The sequence below is a fragment of the Urocampus carinirostris genome, chromosome 8 (assembly GCF_059441175.1).
Source record: "Urocampus carinirostris isolate Australia breed hairy pipefish chromosome 8, RoL_Ucar_1.0, whole genome shotgun sequence".
In the NCBI taxonomy this organism is placed as follows: domain Eukaryota; kingdom Metazoa; phylum Chordata; class Actinopteri; order Syngnathiformes; family Syngnathidae; genus Urocampus; species Urocampus carinirostris.
In genome coordinates, this window is record NC_142356.1 from 16,332,241 (window position 1) to 16,355,716 (window position 23,476).

Here is a 23,476-nt window from a genome sequence, read left to right on the forward strand (position 1 = left end):
TATACAAAGGCGGCACGGCGGCTGAGTGGTTAGCGCGTCCACGGCACAGTTCTGAGGTCATGGGATCAAATCCAGCAACCAGCATTCCTGTGCGGAGTTTGCATGTTCTCCCTGTGATTGCGTGGGTTTCCTCCGGGCACTCCGGTTTCCTCCCACATTCCAAAAACATGCATCTAAGGTTAATTGGCCGGTCCCAATTGTCCTTAAGTGTAAATAAGCGAGTGAGTTGTCTGTTTCTGTGAACCCTGCGACTGGCAACCAGTTCAGGGTGTCCCCTGCTCACGGCCAGAAGATAGCTGGGGTGGGCTCCGGCACCCCCGCGACCCTACTGATGATAAGCGTTGAAGATAATGGATGGATGGATAATTATACAAAGATTTTTTTTGTTATAAATATGACCTTTTAAGATTAATTTACTTTATACTAAAAAATCTGGGTAATTTTGTTAAGAGCATGTCACGGTTGCCATGGCACCCAATTGGTCCCCGCCGTGTGGCGCCAGGTTCTGTCACGGTTGCCACGGCGCCCAATTGGCCTGCCCGTGGACACCAGCTGAAACGCGTTGACAGATTGACGCCTGACTACTTAAACGCTGTCTTGTGAGTCGCCTGGTGTCAGAGCGTCTGCGAAACTCCTGCTAAACTCTGTTGTGATATGCCAAGCCCTGTCAATCTCCGTTTTTGCCTGTGTTTTGCTCCTGCTTTGTTCTCGCCCCGACCTGTTTGATTTTGACCACTTCGTCGTTCCGATCAATCCACTCCCGCAACCAACGATCCCTGGATCGAGTGTGCGCTCACTCCTCTTCTCCCCAATAAACTGTGAGTAACGATACGCGATTGGGTTCTACTTCCTGTTTCCTCTTCTTGTTCTTGACAGAGCAACCTAAACAAGAGGGCCATTTTGTGACCCAAGAATTGGGTTCGTCCCAATTTTTACCCTCGTTTGAAATCTTATTTTTCTTGTGAAAACATACCATTTAATTTTTTTTCTGAAACCAAGTCGTGATTGGTCAGTTCGCCCTAAGCAACTGCGATGTCATATTCACTCAACGACAGCTCCAATTATTGTTTTCCCGCCGACACAACTCACAGCCAATGAACTGATCTCATTGGCAAAAGCGCAGACCTACCTTGTAAACATCAAGCTCCCCACAATGGTGGTCGAATCTGGTGTAGAGCTCGTTCAGCATGGTGATCACCTGCATGGGCGTGCAGAGGGAGCAAACGGCGGTAAATCCCACCAGGTCCGAAAACAGCAAAGTGACCCTCTCGAAGTTCTTGGCATGGACCGTCTGGCCTTGCCACAATTGCTGAGCGACGGTGCCGGGGAAGATAGAGAAGAGCAAGTCCACCGTCTTCTTCTTCTCTTCCTCAAGCGCTTGGTGGGCTTGCTCCAATGCGGCTTTGGCCTTGCCCAGACGTTTCTTTAAGCCGTCCTGCGCTTTGGCCTGCTCTCCGACCAGGACCACGTCACGCAGGGCGTTGTGGATTGGGATGTCAGAGAGGTACAGGCCGCGGCCCGTTAGCTCCTCTAGCTTGTCTACGCACGGGGAGCCCAGGAACAGGATCACGTTGGACTCGGAAACGTAGATCATTTGGCCTTTGAGGTCCATGAGCTGCCGAGAGAAATCAGATTTTAGGAGAATGTAGCGTTGGTTCTGGTCAACTGGACTGTAATTTATTTTTAAATGTATTTTTCTGACTATAATGTTCACCCAAAACCCCCGAAATTGTGCAAAGATTTGAGCATGCGCCTTTTGCTTACCATATTTATGCAATAAAAAAACGGTTTATGATGGTTGTTCACAATTGCATAACATTGAATGCAAAGGGAATCAAACCCGGATCGCAGCAGGGACTGCACTAGATCCTATCCACTACATCAGTGGTTCTCAATAGGTCTGCCTTGATGACCCACTATTCCACCCTAACTACAAGCTGCTACCCAAAATCAAGAAAAATAATTTCCATTCTCAAATGTATTGAATGGCACTTTAAACCAGCGCAATAAGAATATAAAACATTTTTTTAAATGAACAGCAAAACCAAAGTGACTTTAAATAATAATTCTCCCTTTAATGCTCAATCAGCTGCATTTTTTTCACTGAAATCCAAAATGCTTTAAATGCAGTGGAAAATGATGGGATTAAAAAGGGCACAATTTTTGTTGGTCCTGGCAGCGCTTATGAATTACAGTGGAACCTTGGTTTTCGAACGCCTCTCAGTTCGAACAAATCGGAATCCGACCACAAATTCGCTGTTGGGTCGAAAAATCGGAGTTCGAAAGCCGGTAATGCGTGAGTGCGTACTTTAGGGTGCTATGCTAAGCGGCGTACGGGTGTAGATCACTCTTTTCCTGACCAACTGTTATCGCGTGAGGACGTGCTTCGTTCTGCTTTCGCTTTTAATATAGGTGTACGAAGTGTTTTAGCCCCTAATTATGCCTCCGAAAAAAAGTCAGTGCAAGCAGCAAAGTTGCTACGGGTGAAAAAGGAAAAGTAGTGCGTACAACTATTGCATTTAAGAAAGAAATAATAGCAAAATATGAAGGAGGTGTGCGAGTGTCTGATCTTGCTAGGGAATACCCCACTGTCCACCTGCGCCTTCTGCTGACCACCACAAAGGTAAGAAATCCTATTCATAATTCTTTTCTTTATCCTTTTTTTTAGTTTTTACACGTTCATGTTAGCGTAATCTTTCGTACGGAAGATTACGATAACGCGAACGTACGATTAGCCTGGGTTAGCATTATGTTTACGTTGAACATTCAGGTAAACATTCAGGATGTTGGAACGGAGCCCAACATTGAGGGTGTTGGAACGGAGCCCCCTTTCCAATGAACCGCTCACCACTTGTTGTGGAGACCCGGGTGCTAAATGACTTGTATTTTTTTTATTTTTACACGTTCGTGTTAGCGTAATCTTTCGTACGGAAGATTACGATAACGCGGACGTACGATTAGCCTGGGTTAGCTTTATGTTTACGTTAAACATTCAAGATAAACATTCAGGGTGTTGAAACGGATTAAAACGATTTCCATTACTTTTAATGGGAAAAATGAGTTCCGTGATCGAACAAATCAGTTATCGAACAGGGTTCTGGAACGGATTATGGTCGAGAACCGAGGTTCCACTGTATACCTGTCTATACTTGATCCATTATCCTGAATCGCATATTGCGGAGAGCAGGGGCAGAGTAAAAACATTTGTGTCATGCATAGTGCATTGTTTTCTGTTCTTTCTGCCTCAAACGAACACACCCCTGTGGCCTCGATCCATTATCTCCGGTTGACTATTGGGGGTCAGCAGAGGGCATGTTTAAATGTGAGTTTTGATACTTGGTGGATTTTTGCATATCACGAGGGGGTTCTGGTCCCCATTAACCACAAAAAAGAGATTAAAGTAGAGTATCTGTGTGTAACTTGTGTAAACAAATGTTACTGGTCTTTTTCTGTGGTGTGAAATAGTGTTTTTAAACTCACATTTGAAGGGCCTTATCTTCTGTTATGGAGTGTAATTGACCATTCATTATTTTTGTTTTCTTAGCAATTTTTTTGCCAAGGCAATGCCCCATGAACCACTGAGAACTGGCCTGCAAGCCACTTTTGGGTTCTGACCCACCAGCTGAAGAATATTGCACTAGACTACAAGTGACACATTAAAAGGCAATAGGTCTTATGTCATTATCACACTATTTTTAGCAATAGGACCAGATATGTTAGAGTGGAGAGAATGTTCTTTCACTTTTTATCAGCTCAAACTAAGCATTGTAAGTGCCATGCATTTATTCATGTATGTGGCAAATCACGACAGAATTACTTCCCACAATGCTGTTCTTTTTATTCAATTCAGAACAGCCGAATTACTTCCCACAATGCTTTTCTTGTCACTCAGTTCCCAATGTCATGGACTTTGCGAGTCAGTTGTACCAAGGACCGTTATAATGTCTGAAAATATTCTCGCGGGCCAGCCCAACATAAACTGTCATGAACCGAAACGGTAGGAGAACCCAAATGCGTGACGTTTCTCACACAAGCTTTTATTTCACGGGAAATGGGACAGTCATGTACGTTAACCCAAACGCCAGTGATTCGGCGATCGTTAGGCGGAAGACGTAAGGCGGCGGTCTGTGGAATGACAGGAAACCAGCGGCCAACGAGCAGATATCGTACAGATAGGGTCGATACCGGACAGGAAGGGACAGACAGGATCGACATCAAAACTGGATATCAAAATTAAACAGGACAAACTAGACGGGAACGAAACTGAAGATCGATATTGAACAGGACAATATAGACGGAAACAATAGCGGACAGGAAACCAGCAGGAAACCGGACAATCAAAAACTTACGTCTCATGGGTGCAGAGGTTCATTGATGGACTGACAATGGATGAGTAAGAGCACTGAGTTCAAATAGAAGGGAAGCCATTCTGTCACCGAGCCGCAGCTAGCGCCACACTGGCGGGGCCAATTGGGCGCCATGGCAACCGTGACATAAACATCCACAATCTGGTACCGTGATTAAAAATAGTGTGATGATGAGATAAAACCGAATGCCTTTTCACATGTCTTCTGTATCCCTCGAGGTCTATTGCATATGATTCAGAGCATATCATGCCGTGGACGCATCAGGTTAGCACTGCTCGTTCTATGCGTTTATACTGTCATTGGCGTCGGTTATAAGAGTATTGTTAATTATTAATTTTACAATTCTAACCATTTTAACATAGTTAGAAGTAAAGCAGCCGAGTCCTGCCATGGCCGGGCATTATACCGGCGGGCGGAGACGTAACTGCGTGAGATTCTTGCTCAAAGATGTTGTGGCAGTTTCGGAGGGAATGTCAAGGACGGATTTTATTAACAAGTTTGTTGAGAAGATTCTGAAGTTTAAAAAGGAGGAGGTATATGCTGTCATAAAATTGACTTCTGGCAAAGGCTTTGATGTGAGTTTTGAAACGGCAGCTCTTTATCAAGAGTTTTGGAATCGCTTTGAGGGAGTGAGGTCCCAGTTTTCAGGATTTACAGTGGAGAAGCTGACTGATAATACTAACAAAATTGTCGTTGTTAGAATGTTTAGTGAAATGATCAGTGCTGATGACGTCTGTTATTGGTTGAGTAGATACTGCTCAGTAAAAGGCCAGGCTATGAAGGTGAGGTGTGAGAAAGGCTATTGGAATGGTGCCTGGAGGGTACCAGTCCAACTACGGCAAGATCCTCAGGGCTTTCAGGGACTGAAACAAATTCCGTCGACTATATTCCTGGGGGAAAACCGTGGCTTTATCCACTATCAAGGGCAACCAAAACTCTGTCGCAAATGTGGTGAGCATGGGCATCTGGCTGAGGTATGTGATCGAATTTTTTGTGGAAAGTGCAGAACAATTGGACATTCCTTTGAGGAATGTAGCAATAGCAGAAAATGCAATCTCTGTGGAGAAACGAATCACCTCTTTAGAAACTGCCCGAATTCGTTTGCTAACAAATTGAAAGCTAGGAAGGCAGTTAACAAAGACAACAAAGACAATGAAATGATGTCAGACAACATAGATAATGAAGTGAATAAATGTCACAAAGACAATGAGGTGAATAAAGATAACAAAGACAATGAAATTATGTCAGACAACATAGATAATGAAATGAATAATTGTCACAAAGACAATGAAGTGAATAAAGATAACAAAGACAATGAAATTAATAAAGTCATGGAAATACAAAATGGAAATGAACAAGAAATTAATGAAGTTATAGAAATACCCAATGAAGATGAACAGGAAATGAATAAAGTTATGGAAATACCCAATGAAATTGATCAAGAAATGCACAAAGAAATTGGACAAGACAAACAAATTGAAAAAACAGATGTACCTACCAAAACCCCTGGAGCAGAGACCAGAGAATCAAAATTGAAACAGGAAGAACCTGGAAATTCAAATTCGATTTCTCATAAAATACCTGAATTTGGACATGACAAACGAATAGAAAAAGCAACTGCCACTCCGAAAACACATATTAATCAGGAAGGGCCTGGAAGAGAGTTCAAATTAGCAAATTTGTTTGCTACGCCATTGCCGGGATTTGGAGAAGACAAACAAATCGAAAAGGCGAATGACTCTCCAAAAACCCATACGGGCACTGGAAAGAGGAGTAAAAGTAAGACAAAATTGGGAGTGGTGAAAAAACCAGAAACAAAGATAAGAGATTTAGAAGAAAGCCGATTGCCGGTGAATAAGCCCACAAGGGAACTGTATGAAGTTGAGACGGAGGAAGTCGGGGAGGGAAAAAACCTGACCCTTAGTGGGCAAGGAAGTAAGAGACCCCTTGATAGGTCCTCTGGCTCACCCCCTAACCCAGAAAAAAGGGGAAGACCTGGAACCACAGACAGAGAGTCAGAGGGTCCCAGAGTTTTCCCCGGTGAGTCTCAAAATGAGGTACTACTCTTAAGTGATGTGTCTGACACAGGTGACACCCTCGATGATCTCGATGATCACCAAAGAATGGACTCAGATCCCCCAGTTTTGTCTAACTAGTTTAAATACTTTTACAACAATTATGAACATTACATTCTCTACTATCAATGTAAGAAGTGTGAGATCAAAGGTTAAGGCTCACAGTGTTTTATCGTTTTTAAAAACTATCAGAACGGATGTGTTTTTACTACAGGAATGCTGCATCCCCTTTCTAAAAAATTATAAACAGTGGGAAGAGATTTGGCCATATCCGTCATTATGGAGTGGCTCGAATGAAAACCGTAACGATGGGGTAGCCATTTTAATAAACAACCCTCAACTCATCATAAAGGGGAGTACTGTGATGAGAGACGGACGCGCAATCTTAGCAAGACTTTCTTATATAGGGAATGATTTTAACCTCATTAACATATACGGCCATGCCGACAGACAACTCAGGTACGAACTTTTAGAGGACATCCAGTCGTATATGCTAGGCCATCAACCACTAATCGTGGGAGGAGATTTTAATTGCATCTTAAGTAGGAAGGATAGAAAGAGGAATGATGAGGAGTTTAAAGTAGATAAATCATCAACTTTATTACAAGACATGTGCCGGACATTTAAACTGGTGGACTGTTTCAAATCCATACATCCAGGAGAGGAGGGCTTCACCTGGTTCAGTAGTGACAATGCCAGAGCCTCTCGAATAGACTACATATTTACGAGGGGTTTAGCACAGAGTGATGCAAGATTAATTCCAGTTTTTTTTTTCGGATCACTTGCTACTGTCCTGCTCTTTCTCATTTCCTTCAGGTATGACTGTTGGGAAGGGTTTGTGGAAGTTAAACTGCTCCCTGCTGGAGGATGAGGCTCTAGCCGCACAATACAGGGAGCTGTACAAAGACTGGCAGACCCTTCAAGACTCGTATGATTCACGAGCACAATGGTGGGAAATGACAAAGAAACGAACACAGACCTTTTTTAAAAATGCAGGGAAAAACAAGAAACTCAAAGAGATGAAACGCATGTCGGGACTACAAAGAAGACTCCAACGCTATTTCATCCTAACAGAAAAGGGGATGGACTTTAATGATGAAATCAAAGAGACCAAACAAGAACTAAACGCTTTGGCGGAAATAAAGAGCAAAGGCATCATAATAAGAAGCAGAGAAAGAGAAATAGAAGAAGGGGAAAAATGTACACGCTACTTTTTTAAAAAAATTATGGGCAAAAATGAGGGGATTTTTAAACTTCAAAACGAAAACGGGCAAATAACAAAGGAAAGTAGTGAAATAACCAGATTGGTCGAAGACTACTACAAAAAATTATTTGAAAAGAAAGAAACATATGAGAATGAAATGGGGCATGTATTAGATCATATTTCAAGATCAGTGCGTCAAGACCCCTTTTTAACATCGGACTTTACCCAAGACCAACTGAATGATTGCATAAAGACTATGAAAAAAGGCAAATCACCCGGGGAGGACGGACTCAACCTCGAATTTTACCGGACTTTTTGGGATATTTTAGCACCAGATCTGTTAACTGTTTTTAACGAATTTTCCAGTCGAGACCATATGCCGGACAGTTTCAGAATCGGGATAGTTACTCTATTGCACAAAAAAGGAGACAAAATTGACTTAAAAAACTGGCGACCCATAACGCTTTTAAACGTGGACTGTAAAATCTTCAGCAAGCTTCTAGCAACACGAATGTCTGTTGTCTTGGGAGACTTGGTTGATCCAGACCAAACCTGTGCCATTGTGGGAAGGAAGATCAGCGACAGTCTCATGCTGATCCGTGACACCATTTGTTATGCAAGAGACAGAAACATGCGACTAGCGGTCCTAAACCTAGACTTTGAAAAAGCCTTTGATCGAGTCTCGCACCAATACCTCTTCAGGGTATTGCAAAAATGTGGTTTCCCCCAAAAATACATCAATTGGGTAGGACTGCTATACCGAGACATCTACAGCAAATTCATGATTAACGGGAATTTATCGGAAGCAATCGAGATCAACTGCGGTGTACGTCAAGGTTGCCCTATGTCTCCCCTTCTCTATGTTCTTTGCATTGAACCTTTGGCACAAATGTTAAGAAAAGATAGATTTGTCGAAGGCATCAATATCCCAGGAAGTGGGGGACAAATTACCAAGTGTGTTTTGTACATGGATGATTTTAATATTTTGTGTACTGACCGCGCATCTGTTGAAAGAGCCCTTGACTTGACTGACCTGTTTGGGAGGGCGTCTGGCTCAAGGCTAAATAGAGAAAAATCGCAAGTGAAGTTTTATGGAATGTGGAAAGAGACAGAAAAGGCAGGACTCCCGCTGACGGTGTTAAAGACAGACCAGAAAATCCTAGGGGTAAAATTCAATGCGGATGGAGGAGGCGAGACCAACTGGGATGACGTGACAAGGAAAGTTAAGCAAAAACTTGTTTTTTGGTCACTAAGAAAACTGACAATAGAGGGGAAGGTCCTAATCATCAAAGCGATCATCCTCCCAATGCTTTTGTCAATCAGTTTAATTTTTATGCCTAAAAGAAACGTGCTGTTACAAATGGACCGAGCCATCTTTCGCTTTGTCTGGGGCTCAAAGTGGGAAAGGATAAAAAGAGATACAATGAAAAAGAAAAAGGAAAAAGGGGGGAAAGGAGTGCCTGACCTCCAGCTTTTCCTGGGAAGCAAATATGTCTCTCTCCACTTCCAAAACGCTGTGGGCCCACCCAACAACCCGAAAAGTCAAGCAATGACCCGTTTTTGGATGGGCTCATATTTGCGGAAGCTAAAGCTTGTACCAAACAATCGTTTGATTCCAGTTTCGTTTAACTTGCCACCAACACATCTCTTTATTCGGGCTTTTTTGAAGAAGTTTGATTTGGAAACACAAGAATGTCACACTTTACAAAACCACAGGGCCCTTATTTCTATTGTGCAAGAGCGAGCTACAGTAAGCCCTGTGCGGGGGCTTGCGTTTGGCGATTCCACAACGGTTTGGAGCAACGTCAATCATCCTGCCCTCCCAAACAGACTACGAGACTTGTCATGGATGGTGGCTCATGAAGTTCTCCCAGTCAGAGCTGTAATGCACCACCGAGGAATGTCAGCGACTTCGACGTGCCCTCGACCTGGCTGTGGCGCCCAGGAGTCGGTGAGGCACCTTTTTTGTGAGTGCAGCGCTGCCAAGGTCTTGTGGACAATGGCCGAACAACTAGGAAAGTTCCCGGACTTGCCAGCAGGAGAGGTCCCTGATGCACAGTACGTGCTTTACGGGGTGAGTCGGTCGAGGAGACATCGGAACGACTTTGCCAGGGACTGGCTCACTCTCGCCGCCATCAAGGACGCCATCTGGACCTCCAGAAACCTGCTGGTATGGAGGTGCAGGCAGATCCCCCCCGTGGCTGTGCTCCAAATGGCTGCAGATACCATACAATCTGCGAGCGGCGGGCCTAGGACGCAGCCATAAAGAAGACTCGTCTGTACCCACCCGGAGGGGGGAGCCGGAGCTACGCTGTGGGAGTCCCGGCAGCAACGGCCTGGGTTGTGGAACCCAGAAGGGAGAGGACCCACGCAGAAGGGAAAGGACCCACACAGAGGACTGGAAGAATGCTGCTTGGGAGGGTGGGATGGCAGAGCTATGCCCTTGCACAATAGTATTGCCTTTTACACGCTGGTTAACTACTGTTAAAAGAAAATAACTCTGAAATTGTTTAATTGATGTTGGAAATGTCAGGAAAAAATGTTAAAACGTCATATCGTCACGTCATATTGTCAAATATAAAAAAATTGTGAATATGCTTGATGGCTGTGTTTTGCTGCTGTTGGTGTCAGTGGATTTGTTCAGACCGAGAACAATCGACTTTGGCCTGGACGGATCTATTGACACTAACAAAGATGTTATATAATGAAATTGTGAATATGTTTGATTTTCGAGAAGGTTTGTTCAAACCTCACTTTGTGTTTGCTGTTAAAAACGTAATATTGGAATATAATATTGTGAATGTGCTTAATTGCTGTTGAGATTGTCATGATTGTTTTCTGTTTTTAGTGTCAATAAATTTGTTCAAACCATCATGCCGTGATCTAGGTTTAAGTTCATGTATGCAATTGTCATTTGTGAAATATTCCAACTGATCTATAGCATAGCATCTTTACAGTAGTTATTCCAGTGTGCCTTTTCAAACTTATAATACAGAAGACGTGGTAATTCTTTTTTACAAAAGATTCCTAATGTTGTTATATTTATATTTTCTGGCACTTTAACAACACCATGCACAATCAATAACCATTTCAGTACCTACTCTATGACTCCGAAGAGCACAACGTACGTAGATTACCATGACGTCAACCATGCCAGACTACACTATTTATATTGCAGTGGAACGCTTTTTCTAAACATGGCAACTATCATCTATAGTCCATCTCTCATGCGCTTTGTCTTCAACTCTTCTTGGAAGTCTGCTTTAATGAATCGGTCCATATTCAGGGACATTCCAAGGAAATAAGTACTTTGTTTTTGGCAACACTTTCTTATTTTAAAGCAACATCTGGAACCCTACAATCTGTCAAAGTATGGACTTAAGTTCAATTAGTAAGTTCAAAAAAAAATTAAAAAAAATAATATATATATATATATATATATATATATATATATATATATATATATATATATATATATATATATATATATATATATATATATATATATATATATATATATATATATATATATATATATATATATATATATATATATATATATATATATATATATATATATATATATATAAGCAGGGTTGGGTAGGGTTACTTTAACTTGATTACTTTCAATTACTTTTGGATTACTCCAATACCAAATATGCTAGTAAAAGACAAAAGAAACTAAATATGAATAAAATGATGACTCACAACACGTGGTAAGCTTTCTCTCCTGGCTTTGATCTCTTTGATCTCCGGCAAAACTCACATAAAATGCGACAGAAAACAAAATGAAAATAAATCCATACAGCTTGCCAACATGATTTTTGCCCTTCCGCGTATTCCGTTACTCCCCAAGCCTGCACAAAGTTTCTTTTGTCTTTTATTAGCATATTTGGTATTGGAGTAATCCAAAAGTAATTGAAAGTAATCAAGGTAAAGTAACCCTACCCAACCCTGTATATAAGACACTAAATAATACACAATGTCACTTTAAGCATTTTGTTTGCTTGTATCTTTGGTGTTTTTCGATTTTTAATTCAGTTTCCTTCAAAAGTTACTTCTGTTGAATATACTGTTTTCAAACCGTCTAGCGCTATTTCACTTTTGTCCCTTTGGGTCACTAAAGTAAATATTGACGTCGTAAAAAAACTGACAAGTAGGAAAAGATTTGGATGAATATGTGTGTAATATACAAGCTAACGTGAAAATGTTTCGTTTCAAAGTAACAAATGTTATCATGAAGTTTATTCCAATCAGTGGAAAAAAATACAATTTTTCTAACTTGATACAACTCACTTATGGTATATGGGAGGCATCTAATTTCCGAAATTCATGTTCTATTCCAGCAGGTGCATGCGGAGGGCTCTTTCACCTACAAGATTTATCTGTTTTCACAGTCCTTGGGAAATGTTGCACGCTGAAAAATGACTTAGGGCTTAGCCTTGGATTCGTACGGTAACTCTCAAATCATGCATATCGATCACGAGGTCCAAGAATGTCATAATTGATTCTAGATGCTACAAGATAGTGACAGATTAGAATTATTGTAAAAATGTGTTTATTTCTTTCTTTATTTCTTGTGTATTTATTTATTTTCTTTGCAGGAGGATGGGAATTTTATACGATATCATGGTCCATGGACCCCTTAAACGCCTGGGTGGTCAAGGCACTATTTCCTATGTGGTGTGTCTTGGGCAAGGACACCCTGACGGTACCCATTCATTTCCTGGCCGTTTTATGTGAGGAAGGGCTTCCCTACATGAAACAGATTTCCATGGTTACCAGTAGCAGGAGCCTCCTGATCTGACTCAGATACAGCACATTCAGCATCTGGTCAGCTATACAAGTTTCTTATTAATTAAACAACTGTTTTTGTTTGAAAATGTCATTAATAGAACTGTTTATTATTATTAGTAGTAGGAGTATTAATTATAATCATAATAATGCTTTTTTCATATTTTGCAGTATATTTATGAACAGACTCCTGTGAGATTTCCCTCGACGAGGAACTTTTGACGAGGAAATTTTCCGCATGTGCTAGACACTTTTGCAAATACTAGTACAAATACCAACTAACGCTATGGGTGCAGATGCGAGATGTTTTGATGGTATTCGTAACAGAAGTATAGAGGACATTTAAAAATAATCAGGGAATGATAAACTACAATAGTTAAACACATAATTAAGGAAAAAAACAATATTTTCCGATTTCTATGGTATTTTCTTTTTTTTTTTTTGCTGAAAGGAGGGAATTTTATTGAATACCATTTTTAAAAAATAAATAATTAGCCCGTCCTGTTATAATTTAATATGGAACTGTTTATTTTCTCATATTTCGCATTGTATTTCTTGTCCATTACTATAGACACTTGGGCGACTAGGGTATCGCTGACGGAGGCAAATACAAATATGGACTACCCAATAGCGTTTTTTTTTTAAAAAACAAGATATAGAAATCATCATTAATTTAATGCAGAATACAATTTGGGGACTTCTCAGGTATTTCCATATAATATTAGGAGTTTTTTTGGGCAGGGGGAAGATGATAATTGGTATCATAATGTTGACTCCTCAAAGATTGAGATTTTTTTCTGAAAAAATGTGTTGACGATTTATTAAATTTTCTATTGTTATTCTTTGTAGGCTCCTTATTGAATCCTATTCTTGGCAGTACATTTATATAAAAAAAACAATAATGTTGTTTTTTTCATGTTTTTAGAAGCAAAATTTCTTATTTCTACCCTCAGAAAGCTACCGGTACTTAATTTTCAATTTTTTTTTTACTGGACACTGGGTAATATATGACCACTAGATGTCGCTGTATTGTGTAATGCAACCGAAAACGAGAATAAATTGCACAAGGAAGACTCCAATTGACCAAACCGCACCCTTTTTTTCTGACCAGCCTTTCAAAAGGCTTTTGGGGTACTCTTAGCAGCAAGATGGTGGACAATCAAGTCATCATCCATCAGGTGAGCCTCATGTTATGTAAAATACATACAAATTCTAAAAAATTCATGTTTATATAGTAGTTGATGTATTTTTGCTTTTTATTCAAATCAATATTAGTTTTTATGAATGACTAGAGCAGGTGCAACATAATACACAATGCCCCTTGAACATAACATTTTCCCCTCTTTTCTTAGTCACTGACGGGAATTGGTTTCCATAGCCGCTAGCCTTTGGAAACACTGCAGTATATTACGATTGCCTCATTACAACTGTGAGAGTATTCAAACAAATAGATATCAGCGTTTACTCAGGGACTTCTCGGTTTTTGTCATGGCGACTCGTCACACCCATCCGTGAATAGTGCCTGAGCCTTTGATGGAGAAAAAAGACCCTGACATTTGCCTGCGATCTGGCAGTCTGTCAATCTCCACCTTGCCCCCCACTCAGTAAGCCCCGGCAATGATCAGTGTTGGGAGTAACGCTTTACAAAGGAACGCGTTTCTGGAACGCGATTAGTATCTCTGTAACAAGTACTGTAATTGGTAAAAAAAAAATTGGAACACACAACCCAGTGTATTACTGCACAATTCTACAGAAGCAGACCGTGGATTGAACCGTCTTTTGCAATTTGACAGTTGCTCCTTCTGTCAGAACCCGAACAAACGGTGGACCCAGACGCGTCACGTTTTCACACAAGCTTTATTTTACAGGAACGGGGCAGTTATGCGCGCGAAAACAAACGCCAGCGATTCGGCGATTGCTGGCAGAAGAGATCGAAACCGGACAGGACAGATGAGATCGATACCAGATACAGGATACACGAGCAGATATCGGACAGAGCGGGACAGACGGGATCAATACCGGATACTGGATACAACAGCAAGATACTAGACAGGACGGGACAGACGGGATCGAAACCGGATACTGAATACACTAGCAAGATACCGGACAGGATGGGACAGACGGGATCGATACCAGATACACGATACACGAGCAGATACCGGACAGGGCGGGACAGTCTGGATCAATACCGGACACTGGATACAACAGCAAGATACCCAACAGGACGGGACAGACGGGATTGAAACCGGAGACTGGATACACTAGCAAGATACCGGACAGGATGGGACAAACGGGATTGATACTGGATTCTGGAGCGAGATACCGGACAGGATGGACGGGATCGATACTGGATACTGGAGCAAGATACCTGACTGGACGCACGGGATCGATCCCGGATATTGGAGACTGGAGCAAGATACCGGGCAGGACGAGAAAGACGGGATCGATACCGGATACTGGAGCAAGATACCAAACAGGACGGGACAGACGGGATCAATACCAGATACTGGATACACGAGCAAGATACCGGACAGGACAAGACTGACGGGATCGATATCGGATACTGGATACATGAGCAAGATAACGGACAGGACGGACGGGATCGATACCGGATACTAGTTACTGGAGCAAGATACCGGACAGGACGGACGGGATCAATACCGGATACTGGAGCAAGATACCGGAAAGGACGAAACAGACGGGATCGATACCGGATACTGGAGACTGGAGCAAGATACCTGACAGGAAGAGACAGGCGGGATCGATACCGGATACTGGAGACCGGAGCAAGGTACCGGACAGGACGGACGGGATCGATATCGGATACTTGAGACTGGAGCAAGATACCAGACAGGTCGGGAAAGACGGCATCGATACCAGATACTGGAGACTGGAGCAAGATATCAGACAGGATGAGACAGGCGGGCTCGATACCGGATACTGGATACACGAGCAGGATACCGGACAGAGTCAAAATACAAGTCTTGCAAGTTCAGAGGTTCGTTGACGGACCGACAAGGAGTGAATGAGAGCACTGAGTTTAAACAGAAGGGAAGCCAATCAGGCAATGAGCAGCAGCTGGCGCCAAACGGGCGGGCCCAAGTGAGGGCAATGGGCAACTGTGACACCTTCACTTACAACCCTCCTTCCACCAGAAACACAGCAACATACAGTATGACCAAGGTTGGGATTTTTATATCTACCTACGAAATACAACTGAATATTGTTACGGTGGTACTGTCTCAGGCACAGAGTACGAAGGTTCTGAATTTCTCCCTACTGAGATTTTGATATTCCTCCTACCGTATATACTCTCACCCAAGATATATGTACAACTATAAAATGGAATACTGAATTTAGATGGTCAGTTTATGTGCGCATACATATTTGGTTGTGTGTCACCAGTAGCGACTAGTAGGCTGTGCATGGTGAGGGGGCGTGGCTTATACCGGAACAAAGATATTAATGGGGCAAAAGAACAGAATTTATGGTAAAAAAGTGGTGAATTTTAGTCTTTCTATTAGCTGAAATACTTTTGCAATACACCATGCCTGGAGAGAAAAACAATATACAGTCTGGTCTGCCACCATCCATCAGAGGGACCCAATTGGGTTTGGAACTGGGCACACTTGAGCCCAATGCCCACAGACCTGTCCCTAATTATACCAAGACTTTATATTAACTGTTTGGACCGCACACTGGGTCGAGTCATTGCCATTGTCATTCTGGTGGCCATATCAATGTCATTTTTGCTGTCGTTCACTATATGTAGGGCTTGGTTTTGTTTGGAAATTTTGTTTTTTATGACCACTTATTTGTTACTTTGTACCACCTTCTGTTATTAAACACCATTTCTCTTTTTCAACACACATACTTCTCTTCTGGCTTTCCTGCATTTGGATCCACAAACATGACAAAAACGTCTTGGACATGACACAGAAATAGAGAAACATTCGAGGGCTGCAAGACAAAATGGATATAGAGTGTCTCAACTGTTGGTTTGCAAGCTCTCAAGAATGTACAGGCCAAGAAATATGAAGGCCTCACCGCTCCTACAGGTTGGTCTGCACGTTTTCTTCTATTTCATTTATTATACATTTGTTTTTAATCAGTTTTAGGGGGGTGCTTCAATTTGAGTATTTACAGTATTTAGCAGTTTTGATAGTCAATATTCGGTAGTCAATATTTAGGATGCTGTCCCAAATTGTAACCAACTTTTAGAGCAACGCGCTACTTTTGGGTGTGTCAAGGTTGCCATGGCGCCCAATTGGCCCCGTCCGTGTGTGTCACAATTGCCATGGTGCCCAATTGGCCCCGCCCGCAGGGCGCCAGCTGCGGCTCATTGAGAGATTGTCAGTTGTCAGCCCGTCAAATGAACTTTTGCCCCACAAGACGTGGGTTCTGACTCAGTCCTGTTTTCCTGTTGGTATCTTCAGTCCGGTATTGATCCCGTTTATTTTTGTCCTGTTTAATTTCGGGTTTCAGTTTTGTTTCCGTCTATTTTGGTCCTGTTTGTTATTTTCTCCCGTTTACGTTCCCGTCTAATTTCTCCTGTTAGTTATCGATATCCTGATTTATTGTCAATCCTGTCTGTCCCTTCCTGTCTTTCCACCCCAGACCGGCTTGCTTCGTGCATGATCCCCCATTTCCCGTAAAATAAAAGGCTTGTGTGAGAACGTCACGCGATTGGGTTCTGATTCTGTTCTGGTTCTGACAGGGTATCAATAATTTAGACGCCACCGTAATTACTTTTTCAATGAGGTAACTAGTGACTAACTAATTATTTTTTTCAGTAACGTGCCCAACACTGGCAGTGATGCAGCTCCTGTCCGGAACTCACCTTCCCCGCGTTATCCACCCCGGGCTTGATCCGAAGGATGAACTGAGTGTTGAGCATGGTCAAGATACCTTGAAAGGTACATTTGATCTGAGGGCACACGATGCAGAAGTGTTCCTGGAAAGCAAATGCTCTCCTCGCATTGTCCTTCCTGCTCAGTCTCTTCCTGAGCCCATGTCCGATTTGCACCAGAGCTAAGTCCTGGTCCAGGATGAGATGGAAAGGGAAGATGGTAGAAAACAGCGAAGTGGGAAGCGTTCCGGCTGAGCTCGCCCTCAAGGGGCTGGGGCTCAGGCTTTTATCCCCCTTGACCACCACGGTGTATAGAAGACTGTTCTGATGGTTGGATTGCAAGATGCTGTCTTTAACACCGGGTGGGTCCATCAGGACGTCCACCGCGGTGTCGTAGAGCAGGCGGGCGGCTTCCTTGATGACCCCGGGGAAGAAGAGCTCTGTGGTAGGGTGAGGGTTGAAGAAGTAAACAGTGAGCAGGCCCGGATCTTTGTCTATGCACAGTACGGAGGCTTGCTTTAAACAAGGGCCCCCGTCGGCCCCGAGTCCCCCCGCGCTCTGTTTCAGCAGCACGTTGAAGCTGTTGAGGAAGTCGTGGAGCGCGCCACCCACCACCCGCAAAATGTGACCGTCCTCCTCGTAGCACATGCGGAAGAGTTCCTCGCCGAGGGACACTCTCAAGGCTTCCAGTGGGATGCCTAGAAAAATGAAAAGCGCTTATATTAGTGCAAATGTCTAATCCAGGGGGCCCAAACCTATTTTCGTTACTGATTATAGTGTAGGAATAGGATTGGCAACCCAAAATGTTGAAAGAGCCATATTGGACCAAGAAAACATCACAAAACAGTTGACTGCCGCCGCAAAAAATTAAAATCCTTATATAACCCTTATACGGAAGGCAACACATACTGTATGATTCTACATTCAGTGAAAAACATTAGAATGTTTGTCATGCTTACAGGAACCATATATTTTTCCATTATCAATTTTTGGGGAAAAAAGTATTGGGGAGCCACTAGAGATCACTAAGAGCCGCAAGTGTCTCCAGAACTGTTGCCGAACCCCGGTGTAAGGCTACCAGTTTGATGTACATTACTAAAACAATAACTTATCATGTTATTTTTATGTTGTCACTGTGTTGTTATTATGTTATTACCAGGTTGCAAATATTAGATATATGGTTAAAATAGGCTTAACTCAACCGCTAAATATCTGCCTCATACAAGGCAGTGCTCTCTGTCACGACCAGAACGGAATCAGGACCCAGATGCGTAACAGTAACCACAAATTTATTGAGCGAAAGAGTAAGGGCAGCGCCCGTGATCCGGTGCTCGCTGGACGCGGTAAGCAAGCCGCTCACAAAATCAGATTGTGTTCCAAATGCGGAAGTTGTCTTCTGGAGGGGGAGATGTCCGTGTTGAGGACGGAAAAAACAGGTCGATAGCCAGGACAGGAGAGCAAAAACGTGGTCGGGATCAAGAACGGGTCCTAAGCCTGGACAGGAGAGCAAACATGGTCGGGTCAAAAAACAGATCATAGCCGGAGACAAACGGGGAAATCAGGAACGGACGAGTGGAAAACGGCTGCAAAAAGTGGGACCGACGGGAGTCAGAGTCAAAGTGCTAACCTTGTAAAAAAAGAGGTTCGCTGACGGACTGACAACAAGAGAGTGATAGGACTGGGCTTAAAAAGGACAGGGAACCAATCAGGTAGCCCGCAGCGGCTAGCGCCAAATGAGCGGCAACAGGTGATACTAATCAGTCATCATGACAGTAGCAAAAATTTGATGTCATATGTTCTTGGCCTCCTTTGTGAATTGGTGTATTTAAAACCGGGAAGAGCGAAAAAATCTGGCAATAGTGAAACATTTCCACTGATATGAATAAATAGAATATGACACATTAAGAGGTATCAGTATATAGCTACTGTGTAACTGTGTGTTTGTTCCCTCCAAATAACTCAAAATAAGTATATAGGTATTTTGACCATTAGCCCCAAATACCTCTGCTGCCTGCACTGCTGCCCTGATTTAAGAAATAATTATCTTTATATGAATACATTTTTATTTCATTTTTGAGTTTTCATTGTAAAGGCTGGATTTAAAGTGACAGTGTGTATTATTTGAGCACCAGATTTAGCCATATTTTTTAAAGCAACCGAAAACAACTGCAGTATTTTTCTTCTCATTTTTTTTGCTCAGCCTTTTTGAGCTTTTGGGGTATCCGTGCAGCAAGATGGTGAACAATTATGTAAGCCCCATTCTAAGTAAGGCCTATCTTATGTTAAGAGGTTTTTTAAAAATGCACGATTTATCCATCCATCTATCCATTATCTGCACCGCTTATCCTCAGTAGGGTTGCGGGGGTTGCTGGAGCCCATCCCAGCTATCTTCGGGCAGTGGGCAGGGGACACCCTGAACTGGTTGCCAGCCAGTCGCAGGGCACACAGAGATATACAACTCACTCGCTCATTCACACCTAGGGACAATTTGGACCAGCCAAATGCAGGCACGGGGAGAACATGCAAACTCCACACAGGGAGGTTACGGTAGTGGGACTTGAACCCTGAACCTCTGCACTGTGGGGCTGCGCGCTAACCACCCTGTTGCTGTGCCACTCTGCAAGGTTTGTTTTTTTTGCATATTATTATTATCAATATAGGGTTTATTTTTAACAAAGGAATATATTCTTCCCACTAGGAGGTGCTAAATATGACACACTGTCCCTTCATTTCATGTCCTCTTGTAAAGTGTTCAAAGATGATTTAATCTTACCTGTTTTGGTTGAGTGAACGTTCATCATTTCTATCAAGTGCTCGGCTTCTTCGCTACAGTCTGTGCAGCAGGCACTGCGAACACAAAGGAAATAATTTCAAAGATTTTAGGGTCTTAGAATGAAAGAGCACGAAAACATGGACAAGAAATTCATGTTTTTAATATCAAGTATTGTGACCTCTTTAGTAAAAGTCATTTAAGAATAGAGAGGGTGACATCGGTGGTAAATGATGCAACTTAAGCATGATAATTAGCCGATTAACAAGTGATTCTTACCAACAATTTGCTCTTTTTTGTTCATATAATACAAGTGAATGAAAAAAAGAGCAGAAGACACCATATTTCTACATTTTATGGTGGACCCAAACTCATAAACACAATAAATTAGCAATCGTTGGGAAATGAACATTAACATTAGGGAGTGTTCCCATTCCCATCAGCTTTTTCCACGGCTAATGTTGCTTGCATGTATAAAGTGGGGTGACAAAATATTTTGCGATCATGTAAATAAATATAAACGACTCTACGGACCCGATTTTTAGAGCGCTAGACCATGGCTTTTAAAAAACCCCACACAAATGAATGAATCAACATACATCTGTTAATTGTCAAATGTACATGCAATTGATTTTTGTTAGTGGGAAAAATAACGGATACAAATGATTCACTGTTGAATTTGACTTTTCATCTTAATTTATTTGCATGACGAAAAGCAAGAGTGGGTAATTATTTAGATTATTCATGCAGACATCTACATGTTATATTTCTTTATGTACACATTTTAATTAGAATAGTTTCTTAAATTTAGTTTTGAAACACTCACAATTAAGTCAAGTCATGTTTATTTGTGACGCCCTTAATCACAAGAAGTCTCAAAGGAATACACAGACTACTACAGACTATCATTGCATCACCCCCTGATCTAAAACCTACTTGAGGGCAAGGAAAAACTCAACTGGTCTGATTTGTGGACCCAACATTCCACCATGATGACAAGCTGCAACAAAAATTAAGAAAATATTCCACTTCTCGAATGTTTCCAATGAAAGGATTATGCCGTTTAAAGTAAATAGTAGAAGATATTCACCTTGATTAAAAAAAAAATCACTAGCAAAACCAAAACAACTTCAAGTACCGTATATACTGTAGTGTTTCTGTACTATTTTTGTCGTATTTTTGTTATACTATTCCTCTAAATACGTTTAAAAGCTTTTAACAATGCAGAAAACTTGTTCATTCACCACATATTTTAAAAGGTGTCCTGTTATGACTACAATAATTATTTTCCTTTGCTTTTTACCAGGTAAATACTTTGATCCAGAAGATTTGATAGAAGAGAATTTTAGAATTATTGTCAGTGATTTGACTCATTTGCTTATGCCACTGACTTTGGACTTGGATTGGGCTAGTCCAAATTCCAGAAATGAGTGCCGATATCAGTCTCTTTTGAGGTATCGGTACTCATGATAGATGGTACCTGATACCAGCATGTTCTGTGCTTTAATGGTCATTCAATCATCAAGGAACTGTTGTAAATTGCCGACGGATAAATGCAATATTAAGGTAAACATCTTCGCAAATGGAATTGTGTATATCTGTGTATTATTTGCCCTCATGTGGGTTTTAGATCAGGGGATGGTGTCATAATAGTCTGTAGTTTGCAATAATCTTTGAACTGTGCAGCCCTTTGAGACTCTTTGTTATTAAGGGCTATACAAATAAGCATGACTTGACTTGACTTGTATCATGGTATTACTGTAGTACTTTTTCTAATATGAATAAAGAGAAAATAAAGTTTGGCCCTGTTTTTTAAGCAAGCAACCAACCAACCAGTATCTTTTTCCTATTTATGTAGTATTTCTGTTTTGATATTTCTGTGATAGTATTTTTGTATCATGCTATTACTGTAGTCGTCAAGTCAAGTCATGTTTATTTCTGATGCCTTTAATCACAAAGAGTCTCAAAGGGCTGCACAGACCACAGATTATTGCAAACCACAGACTATTATTTCACCATCCCCTGATCTAAAGCCTACATGAGGGCAAGAAAAACTCAAGGATGACCAGGCTCCGATGGATGTTGCAAGTGCATCTACAAACTACAAAAAATACTACAGATATACTACAAATATTCTACGATCCAAATCCTACAAAAATACAACTGCAGCCTCTAGCAAAATATTTGCATTAAAATGTTATGATAATTGAATTTTACATGTTTAATCACCTTAAGTGACATTAAAAAAAAATTGTTTTAACCAGCCAGACACTCAGCTCAGCACCCCTAAAGCCCTGAACCTCCATTCCTCTCTGCGCCTGGCTTTTATTATTCTATAAAAGGAGGATGTTGTTGTTATGATATGGTCTAAAATTGCAATTATTACCTTTCAGAGTCCCTGCTCAGTCTCACCATCCTTTGGAGGGCAGCGTGCAGCCTCTGAAACTGTAAAGTTGCAGACGGACGAGAGCTTTAATTAGTAGGGGCGTGGGTGGGGGGGTTAAAATAGAACAATCCTAAAACGCTATCCTATTTTTTTCCCTTTGCAAGTCGTCTCTGGTGCTCACCTGGGGGCACACCAGTTTGCAAATGCTGTCTCCGAGGGTATGCAGGTTGACTTTGGCTCTCCCGCTCCTGGGTGGGTGCGCACTTCTCCCGCTGCGCACCTCGGAGCTCCCCGCGGCATCCGAACGCCGCTCCTCGCCACCTTCCTCCTCATTTTTCTCCCGCTCCTGCTTGCTTTTGGAGAAAGGACATTCTCCGGCTATTTTGAGCTCCTTCAACCTGGCGCAGAACATCTCGCTGTCCTCAGCACACACGCACGATCTCATTGCGCATGCAGAAGGACGCGCGGCGGAATGTCATCTTCTCGATTGCACTCATATTTGACTGGTTTTGTTGGCGTCCCCCTATCCTCGATGACCTCCTGCAAGATGCGATGCGATGTTGTACCGGGTTCTCTTTGGACTGATGATGGTAGCGCTCACCCCCACTCACCCCCCACCCAAAAAAGGCCAATGAGGAGAAGCAGAAGGAAGAGAATGGGGGTGGGGAGCTGAGGGGTGCAGAAGAGCTGCAGGCTGAAGCGCGCGACTGGTGGAACTGAGCGACCTATCAGCAAAGAAGACGATATTTCCAGACGACTTCTCACATGCAATGTACTTTTTTCGCCTCCTCTTGACTTTCAATGGCTGCAGCATAGCGATGGAGTGGTAGGCAGTGACGTGCAAACCGGGGGAGGCAGGTGAGGCAATGCCTCACCTGTCATCACGGGAAATTTAAGGGTTAGAGCTTTAGGGGTACTGCGCATACTGATCATGGGTAGGCAAACTAAGGCCGCCAAATAAATATGGTCAACATGATAAGTATATAGTACATATAGTACTAGTAATGGGTGCTAACATTGTCCCCCTTGCC

The 23,476-nt window shown here is 42.2% G+C and overlaps 1 protein-coding gene across 1 annotated transcript in view; it reads right to left on the minus strand.

Moving 5' to 3' along the window:
* Positions 1-23,213, minus strand: part of gucy1a1 (guanylate cyclase 1 soluble subunit alpha 1) — a 33,287-nt gene extending 10,074 nt beyond the window's left edge. Inside the window, exons 1-5 of the mRNA XM_088341755.1 lie at positions 22,627-23,213; positions 22,446-22,504; positions 20,063-20,136; positions 17,281-17,987; positions 1,130-1,615 (exon numbers count right to left, since the gene is read on the minus strand). Coding sequence (XP_088197881.1) covers positions 1,130-1,615; positions 17,281-17,987; positions 20,063-20,136; positions 22,446-22,504; positions 22,627-22,890 — 1,590 coding nt within the window. The 5' untranslated portion in view covers positions 22,891-23,213. The remainder of the gene's footprint in view (positions 1-1,129; positions 1,616-17,280; positions 17,988-20,062; positions 20,137-22,445; positions 22,505-22,626) is intronic.
* Between the last annotated feature and the right edge of the window lie 263 nt (positions 23,214-23,476).